At 40.8% G+C, this 21,568-nt stretch overlaps 1 protein-coding gene across 1 annotated transcript in view; it reads left to right on the forward strand.

Annotated features, from left to right (window-relative positions):
• The first annotated feature begins 18,788 nt into the window (after positions 1 to 18,788).
• The window catches only part of LOC306825439 (transcription factor Maf-like), a 40,447-nt gene continuing 37,667 nt past the window's right edge, over positions 18,789 to 21,568 (forward strand). The window contains exon 1 of the mRNA XM_079346209.1: positions 18,789 to 20,168. Within this exon, the coding sequence (XP_079202335.1) occupies positions 19,198 to 20,168 (971 nt within the window). The 5' untranslated portion in view covers positions 18,789 to 19,197. The remainder of the gene's footprint in view (positions 20,169 to 21,568) is intronic.

Here is a 21,568-nt window from a genome sequence, read left to right on the forward strand (position 1 = left end):
GCTGGTTCGGTGCACAAACCTGAGACCCTGCAGGCTCCAGGAGACAGTGTTTGTGATGTTTGCTGACCTGTGAGGACCTTGCATGTTTTGGTAAAGATGTACAGAGACACACTGAGACAACTGTGTTGACAAAGCCATGTACCTGAGTGCCAGAGGTGAAGATGGGACATGACAGAGCGCTTGCGAGCTTTTTCCTTTTTTTACACACATAAAAGACTGCATGTGGACTTTGTAGGACAAACATTAAGCAGACTGAAGGAACTTTTATGTATATGTTGGGAAAACTATTTAAAGTGAACAATTTCCTGGTTAAATGTCATTATGATTACTGCAAAATGAAACCTATCTTAGATGTGTGTTACATTTGCAAATAGTAGTCCCTTCAAAATTGCCCAGATTTAGTTTTTTAATGCCAGGCTCACTTAAAAGAAAAGAATCACACATTTTCCACATTACAAAGTTCTTTGCCTGGGCCTGCACAGTCTGGCCTATAGGTTATTATTCTAGCTGTATTCATTCTTATTTGTTTACTTTTATTCTTAGCCACCTCAAATATGTTCTGCATTTTCGTCGACAAATACAAATTGCATTTTTAGAAGTTGTGATGCTTTTAGCAGCAATAACTGGTATAAATTTTGCTGCCATTGATTTTATTTTTCTGTGCACATTCGGCTTTGTGTGTGTGTGTGTGTGTGTGTGTGTGTGTGTGTGTGTGTGTGTGTATGTGTGAGAGAGTGGTTTGTGGATGTTTGTGTGTTCATTGGGGCAGGACCAGCGCAGCAGTTATGGAGCTCAGACGGCCTAATGTTGTATCGCTGCCAAAAACCGTAAAGCAGCCCCCTACTGATATCAGTTATTAATATTTAACTGTCCACTATTAAAGTTTAAGGCGGTTGAGATGGAGCTGGGGGTGAAAAGAGGCTACTTCATGATCACTGGCCATCCAGCACTGTAAACACGTTCACTAAAGCCCCCTGACAGTGTTACTGTGTGGATTTAGGGAGAAAGAGGCGGCAGTGCATGAGCTGTTCTGCGTGGAATAAGAAGACACTGAATTTCATAAATGTATTTTTGTTATTTCCACGATGCAGGTTAACATTGCAAATAAAGGAATTTAAGCAATTGCCTGCAATATGCACGTCTTATTATACAAATGAATGAAAATTGAGCTGCCGAATGACACATTTATCGTTCTCAGTCATCTGGGTGCAGTGAAAAGCCTTGTGTATTTATTTTGTCATAAAGCTCCTTTACATTTACTTTTATTTGTTACTGTAAAACTGCACTAGAAAACAAATGAAAACACCATATGGTGTATGGTGTTTTACATTCAAAAGACAATTATAAATCCATGGCTTAATATGAAAACATATACGAAAATGAAATAAGCACTTTGCCTCACGTGTTCTTGATTAGCAGTGTATCTCAACAGAACAGTTAGTTTAAATTATATATATATATATATATGAATATATATTTATGTATTCATATACTGTACATTTCTGAGATACATTTGGTACTGTGCTTTATAGACACTTTACACTGCACTCTTTATACCATTTACAGCTTCTACTATATATATATATATGTGTGTGTGTGTGTGTGTGTGTGTGTGTGTGTGTGTATTTTTTTGTGCGTGTTTTTATTGCACGGCCTTTCACAAAAGTCATTACATTTAACTGCAATCCGTATGAGCATGTGACACATAAAACATGTTGAATCTTTAATCTTTTTTCTGTTCTCTAGTGTAGTGAGCGAACAGTCTTGTAAAACTTGTTACTCACAATAATACGCACTATTTCCCTGTTCCTTTTTCTGCATTGAGCCTGGAGCATGACCTCCCCCTGACGTTTTGAGGTAAACAAGTCAAACCAAGGTTAAAATAGCAGGAAATGCTGTGTGAGATTCAGCGATGTTCCTGCTCTCTCATGAAGACATTCTATGAAAGAATAGGCTGGCTTGGTGAAAGTGAGCATGAAAAATACCCCACCTCCACGTTGACCCACATCATCCATTATGTGTGGTGATTATGAGAATAGAAGTGCCTTATGGGTAGCCACACTTACAGGAAACAATAGCTCACTGTCAGACTGTGTTTTAACCGTAGGATGACCAGCTTTATTACAGTTTGATTATTGAAGCCTCACTGAAGGCTCAGCAACCCTCATTACTCTAGCTTCTTTACCGAACTGCTGGATAAGTCAATGACCTGCTGCAATTTATATTCAGATAAATGAACCAACAATTGTACCACACACAGGAGTCTTCAAAGAGGTCACAACCACAAAGAGAGCACAGCTGACAAGGTTGGTAATACATGAAGCCTGTACATGATACTGGATCATACACCCACTCAGTCCTCGCTCATCGAAACACAAAAAGGCTTCAAATAAAAGGTGTGTCTCTTCCTAAACTGCTTTATGTCACAGGGCTTCATACATAATGCATTCATGCAAATCACAATTTTCTGCCTTCAGAAATAACAAGAGCACTAAATCTGTGCCAAAATTAGTCTTTTAATGAAATTTCCATGAATGCAAATGCAGGCCAGGTCTGAGCGTAATTCTGCCCAGGAATTAAACTAAGTTGGCCCACTTTTATCTTAATAGCTGATCTCAGCCCAGTGGGGCCGGTATTAAGTCTGTCGGCAGCACAGCGCTCAACGCAATCACAGCTTTGCTTTCTCTAGCGTAGCTTACTCCAGTGACCAGCACAGAATTAACATGTGCACTCACACATTAACACCTACACACCTACACACACACACACACACACACACACACACACACACACACACACACACACACACACACACACACACACACACACACACACACACACACACACACACACACACACACACACACACACACACACACACACGCCTCAGTGCATTCCAATATGATGCTTTGATATAAATGGATGTAATTATACTAGGTGATTATTAAGGCTGATTTGTCAGTGGAAACCTTTCTAAATGTCTAAATATAGCCTACAGAAATGTGTAGAATGAGACATTTAATGCTGAATTGAATACTACCATTTGTAAGATAATAATGTGCAAACATATGTTAATGAGTGTCTACAGAGTGCCATAGAGCCGAGCTAATTTGAAGTAGAAAAATATTTTTTTTATTGTCTTTTGTTTTAATCAAATAATGTATATAAAAAATAAGGCTTATAAAAAAGCTTTGATGTGTCATGATAACTTTTGAACTCTACTTAAGTTGAATTGTATTGGTGAGATCACGTACGTGTACATGTGTGTGTGTGGGTGTGGGTGTGTGTGCGTGTGTGTGTGTGCATGTGTGCGTGGATGCAAAGCTGTGTCTACCTGACATATCACCTGACTCAAGCAAGTCCTGGCAGGCAGCCTCTATTATCAGGCTATTTGGATTAGAGCAGATACAGCATAAGGACAATATAAAGATGTGTATGGGAGACTAATGCTTCACTTCACTGCATAATTATAGCGAGATCCCTGCTTGAGTGGAATGTGTGCATACAGTATGTACATTTGTTTACATACATGTGTAATATGTCTCATTTGTTCAGTCCGTGTCCACTCTTCCATCTTTTTTTAGGCCCTGTTTTGTTGTTCACAAAAATAACATTTGTGTGTGTGTGTGTGTGTGTGTGTGTGTGTGTGTGTGTGTGTGTGTGCGTGTGTGTGTGTGTGTGTGTGTGTGTGTGTGTGTGTGTGTGTGTGTGTGTGCGTGTGTGTGTGTGTGTGTGTGTGTGTGTGTGTGTGTGTGTGTGTGTGTGTGTGTGTGTGTGTGTATGTGTATGTGTATGTATGTGTGTCCCTTTGGTCCCATGAAGAGGATCTGTTTTCTGGACTAAAGTGTCACAATAGTCATCCTCACAGACCCATTGTGTGTTTTCTGTATAACTCCCAGTGTTGCAGAGAAATCACTGGTCCCTTCACTCTATTCCAGCACAAAGTGACTTGGGGTAACTGCCAGTGATAACTAGTAATTACATCTGTTTAAAATGTGCATTATTTTACTCCTGCATTGAATAAACTAGTGAGGCAGAAAATTGTCTAGTTTTATCCTCTCTCTTATAAACACACATTTTTCGAAAGGAAGCACTTATTTTTGACAGGTTTCATCCTTGAGTGAGGCTAAACATACTCAAAGAGTTTCAATGTTAATTGTCACAGTTACGGATAGACAGAAGAAGGCAGACAGACTGGGGGACAGACGCACACTCTGTCCAATGAAGAAGCCTTATGCAGGCCAAAATTAATCTCTCCACTTCACTGCTATGACTCTCACCCAGAGCCACTGGACTTTGATAGAGGATTCGTCTTTTGAACCTACACTTAAGCATTTAGACAAAAAAATATATTATTTTCATTTCTCCACAAAGAAGACATGATTTCCTGGGTGGAAATTCATTTGAATCGACATGTGCTGTCTATTCACTGGGGGAACTTTCTCTTAATAGCAGTCAGGCTCTCCCCTATATGTGTGGACTCATTGTATGCATGTGGCACAAAGAGTGATAGGAGTCTTTAGAAAAGAGCGAAGCTCTCCACAGATTAGACCCCATTAGCATTTAAGGTACTGTCATAAATTCTACCCAAAGTGGAGGAAAGAGGTAGGACAAATGAAGTAGGATTAATGTGGGTCCAGGCCTGACCGATAGTAGGGATTGGGAGGCAGGGTCACCTTGGGATAGTGGGGCAGGGCGACAAATGTGAAGATGAAGAGAGGTAGAGGTAAGCTGGACTTAAACATACGAGACAGACATATGAAATACAGTATTGTACGGTTGAATGTTGATAAAAGAAGAATGAGCATGGAAGGTAAAAGGTGAAAGAAGTAGATATGAGCTCAGGATCAGAAAAAGAGTTGGTTAGGTCTGTGACCTTCACTTCAACTGGCCTCCACGCAGGTAATGATGTCAATGTAAGGAGACTGATAGCTGCTGAGTGTGTGTGTTGTGTGTACCTGGATAATACTTTTTTTTACTACATCTTGGGAGCTTTGTTCTTATTCAGCCTGCTATTCTACACCCAACAGTGGGCTTACAAATGGTGTACAATGACAACAGTGAAATCAGACTCAGCTTAATTGGCCAGGTATGTTTAAACACACCAGGAATTTTACTTTGGTAAACCATGCTCTCTTTGTACAAAGGTATAACAATAAACAAAAATAAACAAATAAACATAGACTAATTTAGACTAATGTACAAGACTATGTATGTAGAGGTGAAAAGTGTAGCAGGTATTTTGCAGCCATTTATCACCATTTGTTGATTGTTAATGACTTTCTTTATCTGCTGTACTTCAATCACCACTCTAAACAAAGACATTGAAAATATGAAGACACAGGTTGAAGATTCATCAAAATGAAATGTAATTTTGGGTATACCGGTGAACGAGCTGTTCATTCATGTGCCCTATCTGCACAGTTTCTAGCCCTTGAAGCAGACAGCCCAGGTTTTAATCCCACCTGTGGATCTATTTCTACTTGTTATATTCCAGCCTCTTTCCCTGATTTCCGACTCTATCCACTGTCCTGTCTATCAAATAAAAGCAAAAAAATACAATACATTTTCTAATTTAGATTTATCAATTGTGTATTAATTTTTCTACTTTTGGCTAGCAAATTAGTAAAAAATGATCTGGCTCCATGAAAAACCCAAATTGGTTATAAAATGCTGTATTCTACATTATTAGTTTGACAAACTTTGGTTCATTTTAATTCAAAAAGCACAAATCACTTTTTTAGAAAAAGTAAGGGCAGAAAAAAGACAGATAATTTTCGACTGGCTGCACCTGAGACAACAGTTTTGACTGGATAATAAGTCACTGATTTGTAGCAGACTTGTAACAAAGTTTCTCACTCCTCTGATCTGCAGTTCAAATTGACTTTCAGCCGGCCAAGGAGGTGAGGGTGAATGTCTGCCTTTATGCAGCTTAACTTCCAACCCTTACAGTAGCAGGGACAAGGTGACTTACAGGTAATCTATAAGAATAAGGAGCCAGGCAGGCGCCCTGGGCTTTTATTAGATCTCCGATACTCCCCGTCCCCAACCCCAGTCCCTGCCTCAGCCCCAGATTGGCACTCACTGGCTCCACCAAGTAAAGGCTATGTCGCAAATTACTAGCGACAGCCTCTATGACATCCACCTAAAAACTACCTGTCCTTAAACAGGGGGGCAGGTGGGGGGGCTACAGTGGTGGAGGATAGAAAATGTCAGTGTCTCCTAACATTCAGTGGTGGAGAAATTGAGAGCGAGCAATAGAGGCAGAGGAAGAGTGGAGGGATCTATCCGTCAGAGCTTAAGGAGTTTTCTAACAGTACATTGACCTTGAGTGCTCACAATTGATTTCCAGTAACGCCTCCCAAACAGCACTGCGTACCCCGTCGAGCACTGCGGGACCCTGATTGGTAACAGATTTCCCAAATTCCGATAGCGTTCCTCCTGCTCGGGATGATGGATAGTCCTCCTGTATCCCATCAATCCTCACCTGCCGCCGAGGAGGTGACACCTGGGCAAGATTTATCATCATATACGACATCAAGCCAAGTGACCAATCAGAGAGTGGCATACTAAACTAAGGCCCCTCCCCCCCTGGGGGGATCCATTATGATTGGAAACAGAGTTACTTTTGCTTTGTAAGAAGAGGATGAGAGAGGAAGAAACGAGAAGGAGAGGACAGCGAGAGATGACTACCGTAATAAACAGAGGGTTAACTCAAGGATGCTTTAAAGGGATTTCATTCTGCACTTGCATACATTTGAAGTAATCACAAGCAGTATATCAAAAACAGCTGGCTAATTCTGAAGAAGCAGAGGCCAACTTATTCAAACTTTGAGTCATTTATTTGTAAACCTTGTCCTTGCAGATATTTTCGAAAAGCTCGCAAATTGTTACAAAAGCATGATATTTTGAGTTACTAGTAGCCAGACAGTTTTTGCAAATAAATGGCAGGGCATTATATTATTGGAGGGTTTATTTTTTTTTTTAAATAACAGTATTAAAGGTCATTATACAACTTGTTACTCTGTACTGATGTTGGAATGGCCTTTTTAAGGATTGACTGCAAGTTGTATTTTGAAGCGTTTCTACTGCAAATCAAACTTGCCTTATATACATGTTTGATAATTCTTTTGTCAGTATCTATGTAATCTAAGTGATTCACAACACAGAGCACATCACACGATGAACTGATCCAGTTCCATCCCTCAGGAATGATCATAGAAGCAGAAGAGGTGATCACAGCACCGTGAATGCACTAATCTAATTAATATCCTCCTGTTCCTGCCACTGATTTTACGACTTGTAAAAACCTTCTGCTGCTTTTATTGCTATTAGAAGCCACGTGTAAGCTATCTTCTACTTTGCTCTGTTTGCCCTCCACTAGCAGTTGGAAACCCTAAAAATTAAGAGAGCCTCCAAGAAGGATGGGTGGGGGTTCAACTGACTCAAAAGCCAATTACACCTGGTTCATTGCAACAAATGCTCTGAAAACCAAAAACAAGAGGTTTGACAGTTGTAATAATGGTCTTGCTTTGTTGGTGTTTTTACTTTTAAAATTAACTTGCCTTCGCTCCCCCTCCCCTGAGAAAGCCTTCACTGCCCTCCAATCTACAAACTCCCTCCTCCTTCTCCATCCGTCCCTCCCTCTCACTCAGCGTAGCTACAGCGGTTTCTCCAAGGCTCACCAGACACAGTGCTTTAGCCCTGTGTAATCCTGCCAACCCTATTTCATTAGCCACGCGGACTAAAGAGCTTAACAACACAGCCCATTCGCTGGAGTGGGAAAAAGAGAGAGAAAAAAAACACAACACAAATTCCTCAGAATACATGGTCGCTCAGCCAGTATTTATGCTCTCTCCCTCTCTCTCCACATGCCTTGCCATACCTCTCCCTCTGCCTCTCCATCTCCATCTTGCAAAGGAGCCCAGAATGGATTAGAGATGGCATCAATGGGATGAGACGTATTACCAATCGATTTGAGGGGAGCGTGGCATTGTTCTTCTGAGTGAAAAACTTTGGATCCGGCCAAAGTGTGGATGCCAGATCCAGCTACAGGAACATCTCTCTCCTGTCTCATTTCATATAAAACTGCTGCTCTGGTTTAATCACTGAAGTCATTGAGGACTGTTTTGCAGCTCTACTCTATTGTGTTGAAGAAACATGTTTGGTTTAAGAGGCTGTAAAGTAGCTTTGTACTGATCTGGGGAGAAAGGAGGATAAACAAGCAGATTGCAAGAAACCTGATCAGTGTTAATGGTGATGGTTTAGGCTTTCGTCTTTCACTGATGCCATCTACTTGACAGCCAAAAACACTATGATACTGATTAGATTTCTGCTTTTACTGAAATGGAAAACAAAATAATATGGACCAACAAAACTATTATTACTACTATTTCTATTCCACTTCTATATCTGATGAAAATAATCACAATTGACAAATGTGTAGACATCTCGTAAAATTTGCAACACTGTTATAATCAGCCTGAGGTAGATTGATCTGAATAGGCAGGGTCTGAAGCATACAGTAAGTTGTTGATCATTAAATTGAAGTTGATAAGAAAGTGATGGAAGTGATACAGGATTTGGATGAAGAACTGAGAATGAGGAGGATTGTGGGGGTCTGGTCAGACTCTGGGCAAGTTGTCAGCTAAGGGCATGAGGTGTAGGGGAAAGGGGCAGAGGCTGCTGCCATAATTCTTCATCAAGGTGACAGTGACAGAGCTGCAACAAAACGAATGGCCTGTCAAAACAAATGAGAACGAATAGTTCATGTGTTCTGTGGAAAGAGGACCCTTCAAGCATCAAGGGTTGGTTCGTTTGGAGGCAAAAACCAGGACCAAGTCTGCAGCTTGCATGAATGTTAACCACGGTTAGCTCTGAGAGGAGAATATGTTGATTGTAATTGAAAAACTGGGTAAACACAAGTTAGACACTTTAACATGTGTTAAACACTTTTGGATCAGTTTGCAAACATTTCTGAATAACGGTCATCAAACCAAGCCTTTTTTTAAGACTTTGCAGGTTTTTTCTCTATTTCACTTGTTTATCTCTTTCTGTTTTCCTATGCTTATCCAGGGCCAAGTTGGCCAAGCTGACAAGTCGGCCAAATTGTCCCTTTTCCCAGCAATGTTTTCTGGTTTTCCAGCTCCTCCTGGGGTTTTTGAGGCATTCCAGTGTCAGCTGGGTCATGTCATCCTTCCAGACCCTAAGGTAGACCCAGTAGGAGAAACCAGGATGCCCCCTAATCCAGATAGCATATCTGAGCTCCTTACCCGACCCATTCACCCTTTTGAGAAAACTCTTTTCAGCAGTTGTATCATTGAGCTCGTTCTTTTGGACACTCCCCAAAGATCATGACCATAGCTGAGATGTGGAAATTAGATTGTTGGTTAATCAAAGCCTTACCATCATGCTCAGATCCCTCTCTTCATCAAGACAGTCATAAGTATTAAGTCTGCACCAATGCTGTTGCTGAACTGATCTGTCTATCTCACAATAAATGTTACCCTCAATTGTGAACAAGACTCTGAAGTTCTTGAACTCATTCGCTTGGGCAGGTTCAGGTTCTGGTTCAGGTTTAGGTTTGTACCTGTAGTCTTGTTTTGCAGCCAGCAAGATGTTATGCCATTCCTCATGACACACAAATTAAAGAGTGGATGTAACAAGAGACAAATGAGAGAAGAAAAAACAACCAAAAGTCTGAAACCAACTAAAATGTGATAAGGTGATTCTAGGTTCCACCAATCAGGGCATATAGGAGAGAGAAATTTCAACCAATAAGAGTAATGAAAATCACAAATAAATAAATAGTCTATTCTGCTGAGATAAAATCTTTTTTTTTTATGCAAATAACAGCTAGTTAGTTCAGTGATAGCAACAGATCAAAGCTGTCTTTGGACCACTTTCTTCTGCTTCTTTGGACTCCTGTAGAAAATAAATGTTAAAAGGGTTGGTTGATTGTTATCATTTAAGATAGAGGGAGCTTTCCGCTGTAATTGTCGCGTAAACAGGGATGCTAGGTAGAGCTGTGAGTCACCAATCAACCAACTCTACTGCTTAACACGATGGTTTAAGGAATTTCTATCTTTTAAAGATGTCTGACCAAACCATGACACCAAAGAAAAAGACAAGACTGATTCAATGAAGGCATTATTAAACATTGTCATTATGGTTGTTGTCGACAAGAAGATAGATAGATAGATAGATAGATAGATAGATACTTTATTGATCCCGAGGGAAATTCAAGGCATCCAGTAGCATTATACAGACAGGCAGGACACAAGACATTAGTTACAATACACACCCGCTGTCCCCCCCCCCCTGTATACAAAATCCCCCAAACAAGATATAGCAGCCCCTATGTGACTAAGAATAAACATAATTATATGTTAAACCTGTGCAGTTAGCATTAGATAACTTTGGTATTAGATAACAAGATAACTTTGGTGAGCTTTTTACACACTGCTTCACAGTTAGCTTCAAAAGAGCACTGACTCCCCACCAGAAAGTTACTGATACTGATGAGGATCAGGTACTGATCCTTGATAACAGACAGACAGTAACTGAATTACAATTACAGAAATCTGAGATAAAATTGAATGGCTCCTTTAACTGGACACCCCACCCCACCACATCTAACATGAGTAACAGTAAACGTGCACGACAACAGAACAAATTGGATTGGAACTAGGCGATCTGTTTAAGGTACTTTGTGTTATAAGTCTATTGTGCATTTGGGTTTCCTGCTTTAAATAAATCTAGTTTGTGTTTACTGGAAGACAGCTGCTCAGCAAAATACACTTTAAAAATTAGCAGGCTGTGTTTTATAAATGCTTTATAATTTACTCTGTTTCCATCTCTTGTTTCATTTATTCTGCATCTGTCTTATCCTGTACTGTAGCTCCAATCAACCAGTTTTCCTTTATTTTTGCTGCCTCTCTCCACTTCTTTTTCCTTCTCATCATTAGCAGGTCGCCCATGTTGAAGGAAGAGTAATTTGAACTACTTGTCTCAGGGGCCCATTTCTTTACTTCCTGCTGTAGGAATAAGTGGCCTATTGATTAGTTATCAGCCCGTAATTGGGCTACGATCTCCCTCGCCCTCAGATATCCCCCAGATATATGACACTCCTGACAGCTTGAGGGGTGGGTGAGGAGGTAGGGGGTGAGTGTGGTGGAGGGTTCTTTCAGCCTGCCTGCCAACTCTTTACTCAACAAAATGTCTTCCTGACCACATAGATACCAACGTCTGCCTGAGTCTTCCTGCAGAGGGGGTTTAAACATCAAGCTGGGTAAAGATTATTCAATCTTTCAAAATATACATCCAGTGAAAGGTCTGGCAGGATTTTGTGCTCTGTGTTAACTATGAGCACCCATTTTTGCCATTTCCCTGGAATAAACTTTAAAATTGTAATCAGAGTTTTCAAATGAAAATGGTGCGGCTTACTGAGAAAGAAACTTATATAAGCTCAGAGTAAGTACACCATTCGCATATGGATAATTGCCTGTGAGGGATTTCAATACAAATTGAGGCTCAGGAAGCGGATAAGCAACAGGAAGGGTGTCTCTGCTCCTGTGTAAGCGTCCAAATCTACTGTGAGAGCGCAAAGAACCATGACTAACTCTTACTAAGTCTGTTTGTGCGTTTTTAGGAAAAGCGTCAAGATACTTTCCTCTCTTCTTCATCTGACTCCCTCTCACTGTCATAACTTCGTTTTGCCCCAAATATGTGTCACTCTCTGGATCTCCCTTATAGCGAGAGTCGGAAAGGTATACATCGCTCTCCAAATATTTATTGATCATGAGAAGTGTTAGCTCGACCAAAGTATGCACAATGAAGAGGAGACATGCACCCGCTGGCTTCTCAACACAGACACAACATGTCAAACCCTCCATTTAGCAGACAAATTAATACCGATCCCAGCCCCCCTTCCCCCGGTTCCCCCGGTTCCCCCCTACTCCTGGCTCTGCCTCAAAACCACATTTGATAAACATCTCATTTCCACACTCAATATTGCCATAATCAAAAGTCTACACATTACATAAAGCCTGTTCATCATCCCCCTTCACCCAACCACGCACCCCGCAACGGTCAACCTCTTTGCTCCTCCATCCTCCTCCCTCTTCGTCCTCCAGAGGAAGTGCATGTGTTTCCTGGCATTAATCTAGTGCAGATATAAAGGATCTTTGTATGAGGCCATGCTGTCCCGTGGGCTGTATTGTCTCTGCCTCTTCCTCTCTGACAGAGTGCAGAATAACGCAGAAAGATGGGACTTTAGTTTCACATACTCCTCTGCTTACTAAGAGCTATAGGCCAATGATTCTTCAATTTCAGAGCAACAAATGAGAGGATTATCACTGGGAGGCTAAAATGAATATTCACATTCATCTGCAATAATCTTCAATCATTCTGCAGTCAGGGGAGTTTATGTTCTTATTTTTCTTTTTGGCTTAATCTTGTATTGTCTCCAAAGGATGAAAGCATGTGTGGGAGGACTTGAGAAGAGGTCTGAGGTGGAAGCACTTTGAATATCTTAATGTAATTTGGAACCACCTCACTGTTGTTGTGAATGGCTGCTGTCGTCTGCACAGAGCCAGAGGACTCTTCAGCCTGCTGAAAACACAAACTCATTTCATAAAGGTACCTTTGCACCTGAGCTGTTTGGTGCGTTTAAAACAAACTCTGGTGTGCTATGTCTGATAGCTCATATAGTTTGGAGTGGTGGGAATGCTCAATCAAACTCTAGTGTTGATAAAAGAACCAAATTGTGTACTTGAAAATGGGGAACTTGGTTCGCCAAATATGGCCACCTGTAAACAATGTCAAATAGGTTTGCCGAGTGTGGCTAACATTAGCATTGCTAACACCAGCCTTCAGTCCTCCTCACAGGTTAAGGTATAAATAATAATAATAATAATAATGATGATATTAATAATAATAATAAATGAAAAAAGAAAAATGCAGCACAGTAAACAAAACAATTGGCTGGGTGTTTAAACGTGGTGGGGTTGGGTTTGACACTGTCAAATGAGAAGTGACGATTCTTTCCACAAATCAAAGGACTGCAGTAGCTCCAGCTTTTAGGGTCGGATTGATATACTTGGCACCCCAACAGAAGGGTACCAAAAAGTAGGACGGTGGGTTGGTAATTTGGGGATCTTAGTCTAAAAATAGGCAGAAAATGACAAGTTCAAAGAGCAGCAGATGACGTCTTTACATTCGTCCACAAATGGCCTTGAGCTTCGATAGCGCATGTCTAGTCTTCTGACTACTCAAAGCTCAAACAAATAAGTCGATAAACTCCTCTCTGTGCCACTTATATTAACTAAAAACTTTACATTTTTTCGATAAACAAGCATTGAAATAAACTTTTGTGGACATTTGAAATCATTGAGTTACAGATAATGTTTTGCAAATCTATGGTGGAGTTTCAATTTTGTATGTATAGGCCTGCTGTATTTGGGTGATGAGGATACAAATGCAGTTAAGGTGGATAAAGAAGAGGAGGATTCCCTGTGTCTCCTTCTCTGATGGCACGGCAGGACTCTGACTAATGGGGAAACTCTTTATGTATATGAGTCACATTAATAATGGCACAGAGTGGACAGCGTGGACATTAATAACTGTGTATGGCTGCAGAGAGCATATAGTGTGCTATGTTTACCAGCCACATCAATAACAACTCATAACCTTCAATTTCAACATGAATCATCATGCCATGTGCACACTGGAACCACATATGCAATGACTGTTTTCATGTATACAGATAAAAATAGAAGTCTTAGCTATTAGCCTTAAAAAGCTTGACTTACCCACATTTTCCTTTCCTTTAGATGGACTATTAGAACCCATTAGCTTTGTGTAGTGTTTCTGTTATTTTACGTTTTTTTTTTTTTTTACTCTCTCTTACACATGCTGGGTGATGCAAGGTACCTAATGAAGCCAATAATGTAGCAGTGTGTGTCTAATGGGATAAGATGAGCTCAGGTTGCATATCACTCACACTTTATTTGAGTGTGTTTTCCTCATAAAATGATCACATTCATGAACATGGGCTGTTGAATCCACAATGAACTACTTTCTTTGACAATTCTTTCAAGTACACCTGTAATCAAAGAGGCCCCTAAAAATTATTACTTAACAGACTGCGCTGACCCACGTCTCTTCATCACGTAACAGAACCATACAAAAAAAACCTCACATTCAGTTTTGTGGACTCTAAAGTCTAATAGCCATGTTGCATAGAGACAGAAAGCAGATAAGACGGCTCAGACGACGCCTGTGCATGATGTCCACCTGCTGTGAGAGACAATAACCAGATGTCAAGAGGAGAATTTGACACATGCAAGTCTGCTCATTGTGGCCAATTACCAGGTTGACACATCCTTCTGGTAGGCAAACAACCATAGAGAGAGAGAGAGAGAGAGAGAGAGAGAGAGAGAGAGAGAGAGAGAGAGAGAGAGAGAGAGAGAGAGAGAGAGAGAGAGAGAGGGGTTATTTTATTCGTACCCGTAGGTAGATTTGGTCGCAGGGAGAGTCATGTCATACGACACAGACAATACATAAATACACAAATTGTAAATGCACGGTACACAGGTTAAAGTGCTCAGGTGCATAAAATGTGCAAGTTCCAATCGTAGATTGATTAAACAAGTTGATCTGTAGATGCCGCTCTAGGCTGTGGATTAACTGTGGTGTCTTCACTATAGAGTTGGAAAAGCAGTGTTGGATCATAGCAAAAACCACAGTGCTACTGTATATAAACAAATAAAAGATTGTTTTCCTGTCTTTATTCGTTCTCTTTCCCACTATCACTGTCACTGTCACTATCAGAGCTGCTTCCTAAACAGTTAAGTTAAGGATGTAAAAGACTGATAAAGGCAGGATTGGAGCAGAGAACAGAAAATGTGCAAGTAAGAGAGGGTGTCTGTCATACAGCACTCTGCAAATATGGCTCTATGTTTCTGTTATGTGGAGTCTTTTATTTCCACTGGAATACTGAGGTTGATAAAAGACTGTTACATTTCTTCATGCAGCAGCCTCTAACAGCTCCATGTTCTATTACTAAAGATACAACGGTAAGTAAGGACCCCACGAATCACTTCATTTTTTGTGCCCCTAATTAAATGCGTCTCAGATGAGCCCACTCGTCGCCCATTTGAAGAGCCACCGCAGTTTAATTTATGACATTAAACACGGATTGAGTGAATATGAAGCCTACCTCCCAGTGGGGATGTAATGAATCATTATAGGGAGTAATCTTAGCAAAGCAGGAATCATTTAGTTTGGTTTCTCTGCTTTTATTGAACTTACTGTCTGCTAAATCTGCTAATGTATTTGGCTATTTTTGGCATGCTCAAGATTTTGAATAGTGCAAGCCATTTATAAAATGCATATCTCGCAGATGCATAAAGTGAGTTTTAATTAGGGTTTTTTATTCCCCAAATGCTCTCAATCCCAGATTTTCTGTCTTTGTTAAACATTGTAATAATGTCCTATACAGAATCTGGATCAAATTATTATTTTTATTTCTGCAGGCTTTTTATTTTACAGACCTCACAAGAAGCGTACTGCTGAACAAACGTAAAAAATAAAACATTTCCTCTCTGAAGGTGGGATGAAAAGCAAACAACATGCACATCTTCTGTGTGTGTTTGACTTTAGGGAGACCCAGAGGCAAACAAAAGGTTAGCATGCTGAAAATAAAAGTAACACTGCACATAAGTCATTCTGTAACGAGGATGTTTTTAATAGATGTAACAATTAGTAAAGTCACTGCACCAGTAAATCACAGGGAAGTCTGGGAGCACTGGTTATCCTTTACCCAGGATGCATCAGTGTTCTCCTGGGGTGAACTCTGAAAGGTCAGACGGTGTCTCATTAACACACAGTGAAACTGGGCTCCACACTCACTGGCAGGACTATTAACACAAAGCCGGATACATTAAGGCTGGGGCATTAACAGTGTAACAAAAGAGTCAAAGAGTTAGACTTTTTTCCCAAATTGTTGTACTGCTCTCTCTTCAAAAAACGAACGAAAATTGATGACGGCACGTCATACTTAAAATATGCCTCCATTCTGAGTTAAAGTGAGGAGATGAATCTACTTCTAAAACAACTTTTGAACAAATGCGTTTGTTTGGTTTTCGAGAAAAATCTCTGATAATAGGTGAGTTTAATCTATTAACACTTAAACATGTAACAGTGGCGAGTAAGTACTCATAACTTTCCTCTGGTGAGGAGTTGTCTTCCTTCTGCTGTATATAACATTTGTTTCTTCTATTACCTAAGCGCAACCTTTCCCCAACATAAATACTATATCCAGCCTCAATAAAATAAAAACAGCTTTAAACTTCTTGGCACTTAGCTGCCTTCATGAGGCTCCAAAGGGAGAATGAATGAGATGCTACAGGACTATTTGCCCTCAACAACACAGCTGATACACTGGCTTTCGACCGTTTGCCAACCCCTTGAAACTTTTGGGCCAATAATTCCTAACTGCAGTATATAATGTTGGACTTTTGGTTAAACAGTTTTACAAAACAGGATGATTGATCTATTTTGATGACATCGTTGGGATGTTTTCCCAGTTTTATATGCTGAAAATATGACAGGTTGCATTTAGTGGAATCATTTGAAAGACAAGTTGGAGTTTGGACTTGCTTTTCTGTCATTTGATGGAATGATGGCATCCAATCATATGTTATTTCTATAACGTTTAATCATAAAAAGAGTTATCTCATGGTGCTTCATAAAGAGAAGGTCGAGATTGCTCAATTAGTTACATCGTAAGAGACCTGACATTTATGGCGGCTGTGGCCCAGTTGGTTGAGTCAGTCTCCTCTCAACTGAATGGTTGGTAGTTTGATCCCCAGCTCCTGCAGCCACATTTACAATGTGTCCCCAAGTTGCTCCTGCTGCTTTGTTGGCTTTGTATGAATGTGTACAGACTGGAATTAGTTACTTCTGGTGGTCACTTTACATAGCAACTTCTGCCATCAGTGTGTGAATGGGTGCTGTATGTGAGACATGCAGTGTAAAAGAACTTTGTCTTATCAGAAAACGAGAAAAGAGCTATACAAGCACAAGTCCATTTACCATTTAAAATATGAAGAAGATAGTTTTAACAGGCAAAAACTTTAAGCAGAACGAAACAATCTTCAACAACAAGCTGGACAAAATGAAATGCAGTGAAAGTGTTATATTATCTTCGAAAAAAAAAGAAGTATTGCTTTCTCTAAAGATCTGTTCTTCTTTTATATCTTACAGCCTATCTGAATGTACACTACACTACAACAGCAACAACATAATGTATTAGCATCAGATGGGACACCTCATCTGTTAAATATTAATTCAAAAGCATCAGAGGGGCCTGTGTTGTGTGTTCTAATGAATAAAACACGATGTTTATCCTTCCTGTTTAACGTTAAGTCCCCATGAACAGTCACAGGGACCAGGAGAATATTTACTCACGTAGGGACACCAGGGAGTTGGATTATCTGCTGGCGGCTTTGTAGTTTTCTGAAGTTTCCCCGTGTGACATGTTCCAGGGAGAGTGCTCTTATTTACTCTCCAGTCCTCTGTGTATAGGCCTCCTTATTGTTTGTTCTTATGTGCCACCACTCCTGAGGAATGTGCTTCAGGAGAGAGACACAGAAGAGAGGAAAAGAGAGGAGCTCTGAGGCTGTGATCATGACATGAAGAGACTACAGACTCCAGAAGCAAACCGATGGAGGGGTTGTCCCCTACAAAGTGTGGGGGTTTTTTTTGTAAATGGCTTTAAAATTGACAAAGGCTTTAATTTACTGTAAAATTCATCTCCACTCACCCTTAAGTGGATTTTGTATAAACAACACATTTTCTTTCTGTTCTGACACTTTAAAAAAAGTAAATGTTTGTCCCGTTTTGATTCAGAGAGGAGAACAACATGATTGGATATAAGTGTTCATTCAAAGCAGATAGATAAATGTACATAATGCATGTGTCCCATGGAAACGACCATTTGAAGCAATATCACTTTATACCTCAGGGTGGCGACGTTGGGTTTCCAAACAGTGCCATTGAACGGACTCACGCCATGCTTCAACCACTCTCACTATCCGGAAAAAAAAACAAAACAAAAAAAACCGAACTGCTTAATCTATTGTCATTATGCGATTTAAGTTGGATACAGGTTATTTATCTATCACCCATTGAGAATCTTCAAAATGCAGTTAGGTCTACCGGATGTTTGGAACGCCTGAAAAACTGAATTGTATTATTTATCCTTCATTTATAATATGCAATTAATGATACACAACAACTTGTATTTTTTGTTATATGTGCTGAACAAAGGAGGGTTTACAGTCCATGGTCAATGAACAGTCTTAAAGTAATCGATATCTTTGAAATAGCTCATTCAATCTAAATGATATTGGGATTATTTAATAATATTTGGTGATTTTAATCTTAAAATGACTAAGACTTAATGATGTAAAATACATAGAGGTGCATAATCATCATTTGTAGTCTCTCGCAGTTTCTTTGAAATTTCATTTAATGAATTGCTTTCCTTTTCCTTGTCATGCAAAGTGACTAAAATATGATTCTAAAGTCTCGTGTGTCAATCAGCTGGGCTTGCACGGCTTAGAAAACTTTGCTTTCTATACTATTATGTTAATTGCCGTTCTAGGCTGGGCTCGTGATTGGCTGAGTCTCGGTCAATTTCATATTTCAGTCCTGACGTCAGGGCTCCTATAAAACTAAGCAATGTTTTTTAACTCGTCGGCTGACTGATCCCTTAGAAAAAAAAATCTATCAATCCATGGGTGGAGTTTTTTTTTCCCATTCACCACAAAGCAACTATTTGGCCGGGACACGTACGTGAACCTCCTCAAATTGGCGCACTAATCCTAAAAGGAGCCATGAAGTGTTAAATGGTAGAAACAGAAAGAGCGGCGCTCAGACAGCCGCACGCTGGGAGAGAGGGAGGAAACAGCGCTGCTCCAATGCGTCTGTGCAACACAGACTGAAGAAAAAAAAAACTTATCGACGCACAAAACCAAAAGCTGCGCTGCGCAATTAGTGCGAGAAAACCCACTTTTTCTTTAGGTTTTGAAGAAAATAAATAAAGAAATCAAGCTGGCTCAGTGCGTGTCTCAGCAGCCCACTTTGACAGGTGCTCCTCACCCCCTTTGGAGGACTGTCAACAGCAAGAGGATGGCATCAGAGCTGGCAATGAGCAACTCCGACCTGCCCACCAGTCCCCTGGCCATGGAATATGTTAATGACTTCGATCTGATGAAGTTTGAAGTGAAAAAGGAGCCGGTGGAGCCCGATCGCAGCATCAGCCAGTGCAGCCGCCTGGTCGCCGGGGGATCCCTGTCTTCCACCCCGATGAGCACGCCTTGCAGCTCGGTTCCCCCCTCTCCAAGCTTCTCGGCGCCCAGTCCGGGATCAGGGAGCGAACAGAAGGCGCACTTGGAGGATTTCTACTGGATGACCGGGTACCAACAGCAGTTGAACCCCGAGGCTCTGGGCTTTAGCCCGGAGGACGCCGTAGAGGCGCTGATCAGCAGCAGTCACCAGCTCCAGACCTTCGATGGCTATGCCAGGGGGCAGCAGTTCGGCGGCGCAGCCGGACCAGGAGGCGCCATGGGCGGGGAGGAGATGGGATCAGCGGCCGCAGTGGTGTCCGCGGTTATCGCTGCAGCTGCAGCTCAGAACGGGACACCGCACCTTCACCACCATCACCATCACCACCACCACCCAGGGGCACACCACCCCTCATCTGGGTCGCAGTCCGGCGCAGGGGGAAACCACCAGCACCTGCGCCTGGAGGATCGCTTCTCCGATGAGCAGCTGGTGACCATGTCGGTGCGGGAACTGAACCGGCAGCTTCGGGGGGTCAGCAAGGAAGAGGTGATCCGGCTGAAACAGAAGAGGAGGACACTAAAGAACAGAGGCTATGCCCAGTCCTGCCGCTACAAGCGGGTCCAGCAGCGGCACGTCCTGGAGGGGGAGAAGACGCAGCTCGTACAGCAGGTGGACCACCTCAAGCAGGAGATCTCGCGGCTAGCCAGGGAGAGGGACGCCTACAAAGAGAAATACGAGAAGCTCATCAGCACCGGCTTCCGAGAAAACGGGGGCTCCGGCAGCGACAACAACCCCTCATCCCCGGAGTTTTTCATGTGAGTCCCGGCGCTGAAAAAGTTTTAGTATCGGTCCTGCCAAAGAAAACGGAAAAAACTTTTAATTCACGCGCAGCTTTTAATAGGTTTTGCTGTTCGGGTTGCAGATATAGGGTGTTATTCCTGCGCTATAAAGACACACGAGTTTTCAACTTTTATAACAGTTTCTTTAAGAGTGCAGGGACTTTGATTTCATGTGTGATCCTTGTAAAGACACACAAATGCCTGTCTCAATTAAGAATCAGATTTTGACAAAAAATAAATAAATAAGGTTTTCTGTTTTCTAAACACTTCAGAACAGATCTTTGCTGACAAAATCAGCCTTTCAGCCACGTCCATTCTGTTCACTTTATCAAACCTTTTTTGGGTATGAAATGAAACAATCCTCAGTGAGAGCAGCTTCATTTTGATGTGCTTTTTGTATTTCTTTGAAGGCAATTTATTTTTAACATGAACGGTCTCATTCTCATTTCATCCATATTTGTCTTTTGTAAAACGTCGGCTGCTGCAGATGTTTGGAGGATTGTTGTCTGACAGTTTTGTGAAGCCTTGCATGCTGGTCATGTACGGATTGACATTGTTAATCTTTTTTCTTTATTGTGTGAGTAAATTTATGTAAAAACATTTCATGCATTGTTCAACCTCGTTAGATTTAATGAATTTATTAAAAACAAAACAAAGAAAACGTGAATAAGAGCTTTCAGCCGTCATTTTGCTTCATAAAAAAAGTTCTCAGCGATGTTGGACACTTCTAAAAAAATCAGGCTTCAGTGGAGCCCTTACAGAGGAAAGACGTGGGGAATAAAACATGTTTGTATTGATTTACATGAATAGGCCTGCTGAATGACATTACATCAAGGTGAGCGGCATCAGTTTATATTTTAAAGAAAATAATACACCCCACCCCCCAAAAAAGGCTCAAACAGATTTCTGCGATCAACAAGTGCGCTGTAATAGACAACAGATTCTGATGCATGTCCTGAAATAAATGAAGAATAGACTGTCACGTAGAATTGCAACGACTATTGATCTCTTCTTTCTTCTTCTTGTATTTTATGTCTTTCATTTTAATCTCATTAGTAAGATAAATTAAGCTTGCACAAAACCCAATGAATGTTTTTCGGTAAATAAACCGGGAACTGTTTCAAAGTGTAAATTTGAGATCCCCCGTTGCTTTCACATACGTAAGCAAAGCATGAATTGCAACTTCATATTTTTTGTGTGATTTCTTTAGTTAGAAGAAAGTCTATTGTCTGGACAATACAGCTTACTGGCATCGTGACATCTTGTTCACTTTTTAAAATGGAATTTAATACATATACCATTAACAATAAACCATCATGGATGAAAAACAAATTGATTCTCCTGAAAATGTTTTGATTACATATTTGCTGTTTTAC

This window comes from Symphodus melops (genome assembly GCF_947650265.1).
Source record: "Symphodus melops genome assembly, chromosome: 6".
NCBI lineage: Eukaryota > Metazoa > Chordata > Actinopteri > Labriformes > Labridae > Symphodus > Symphodus melops.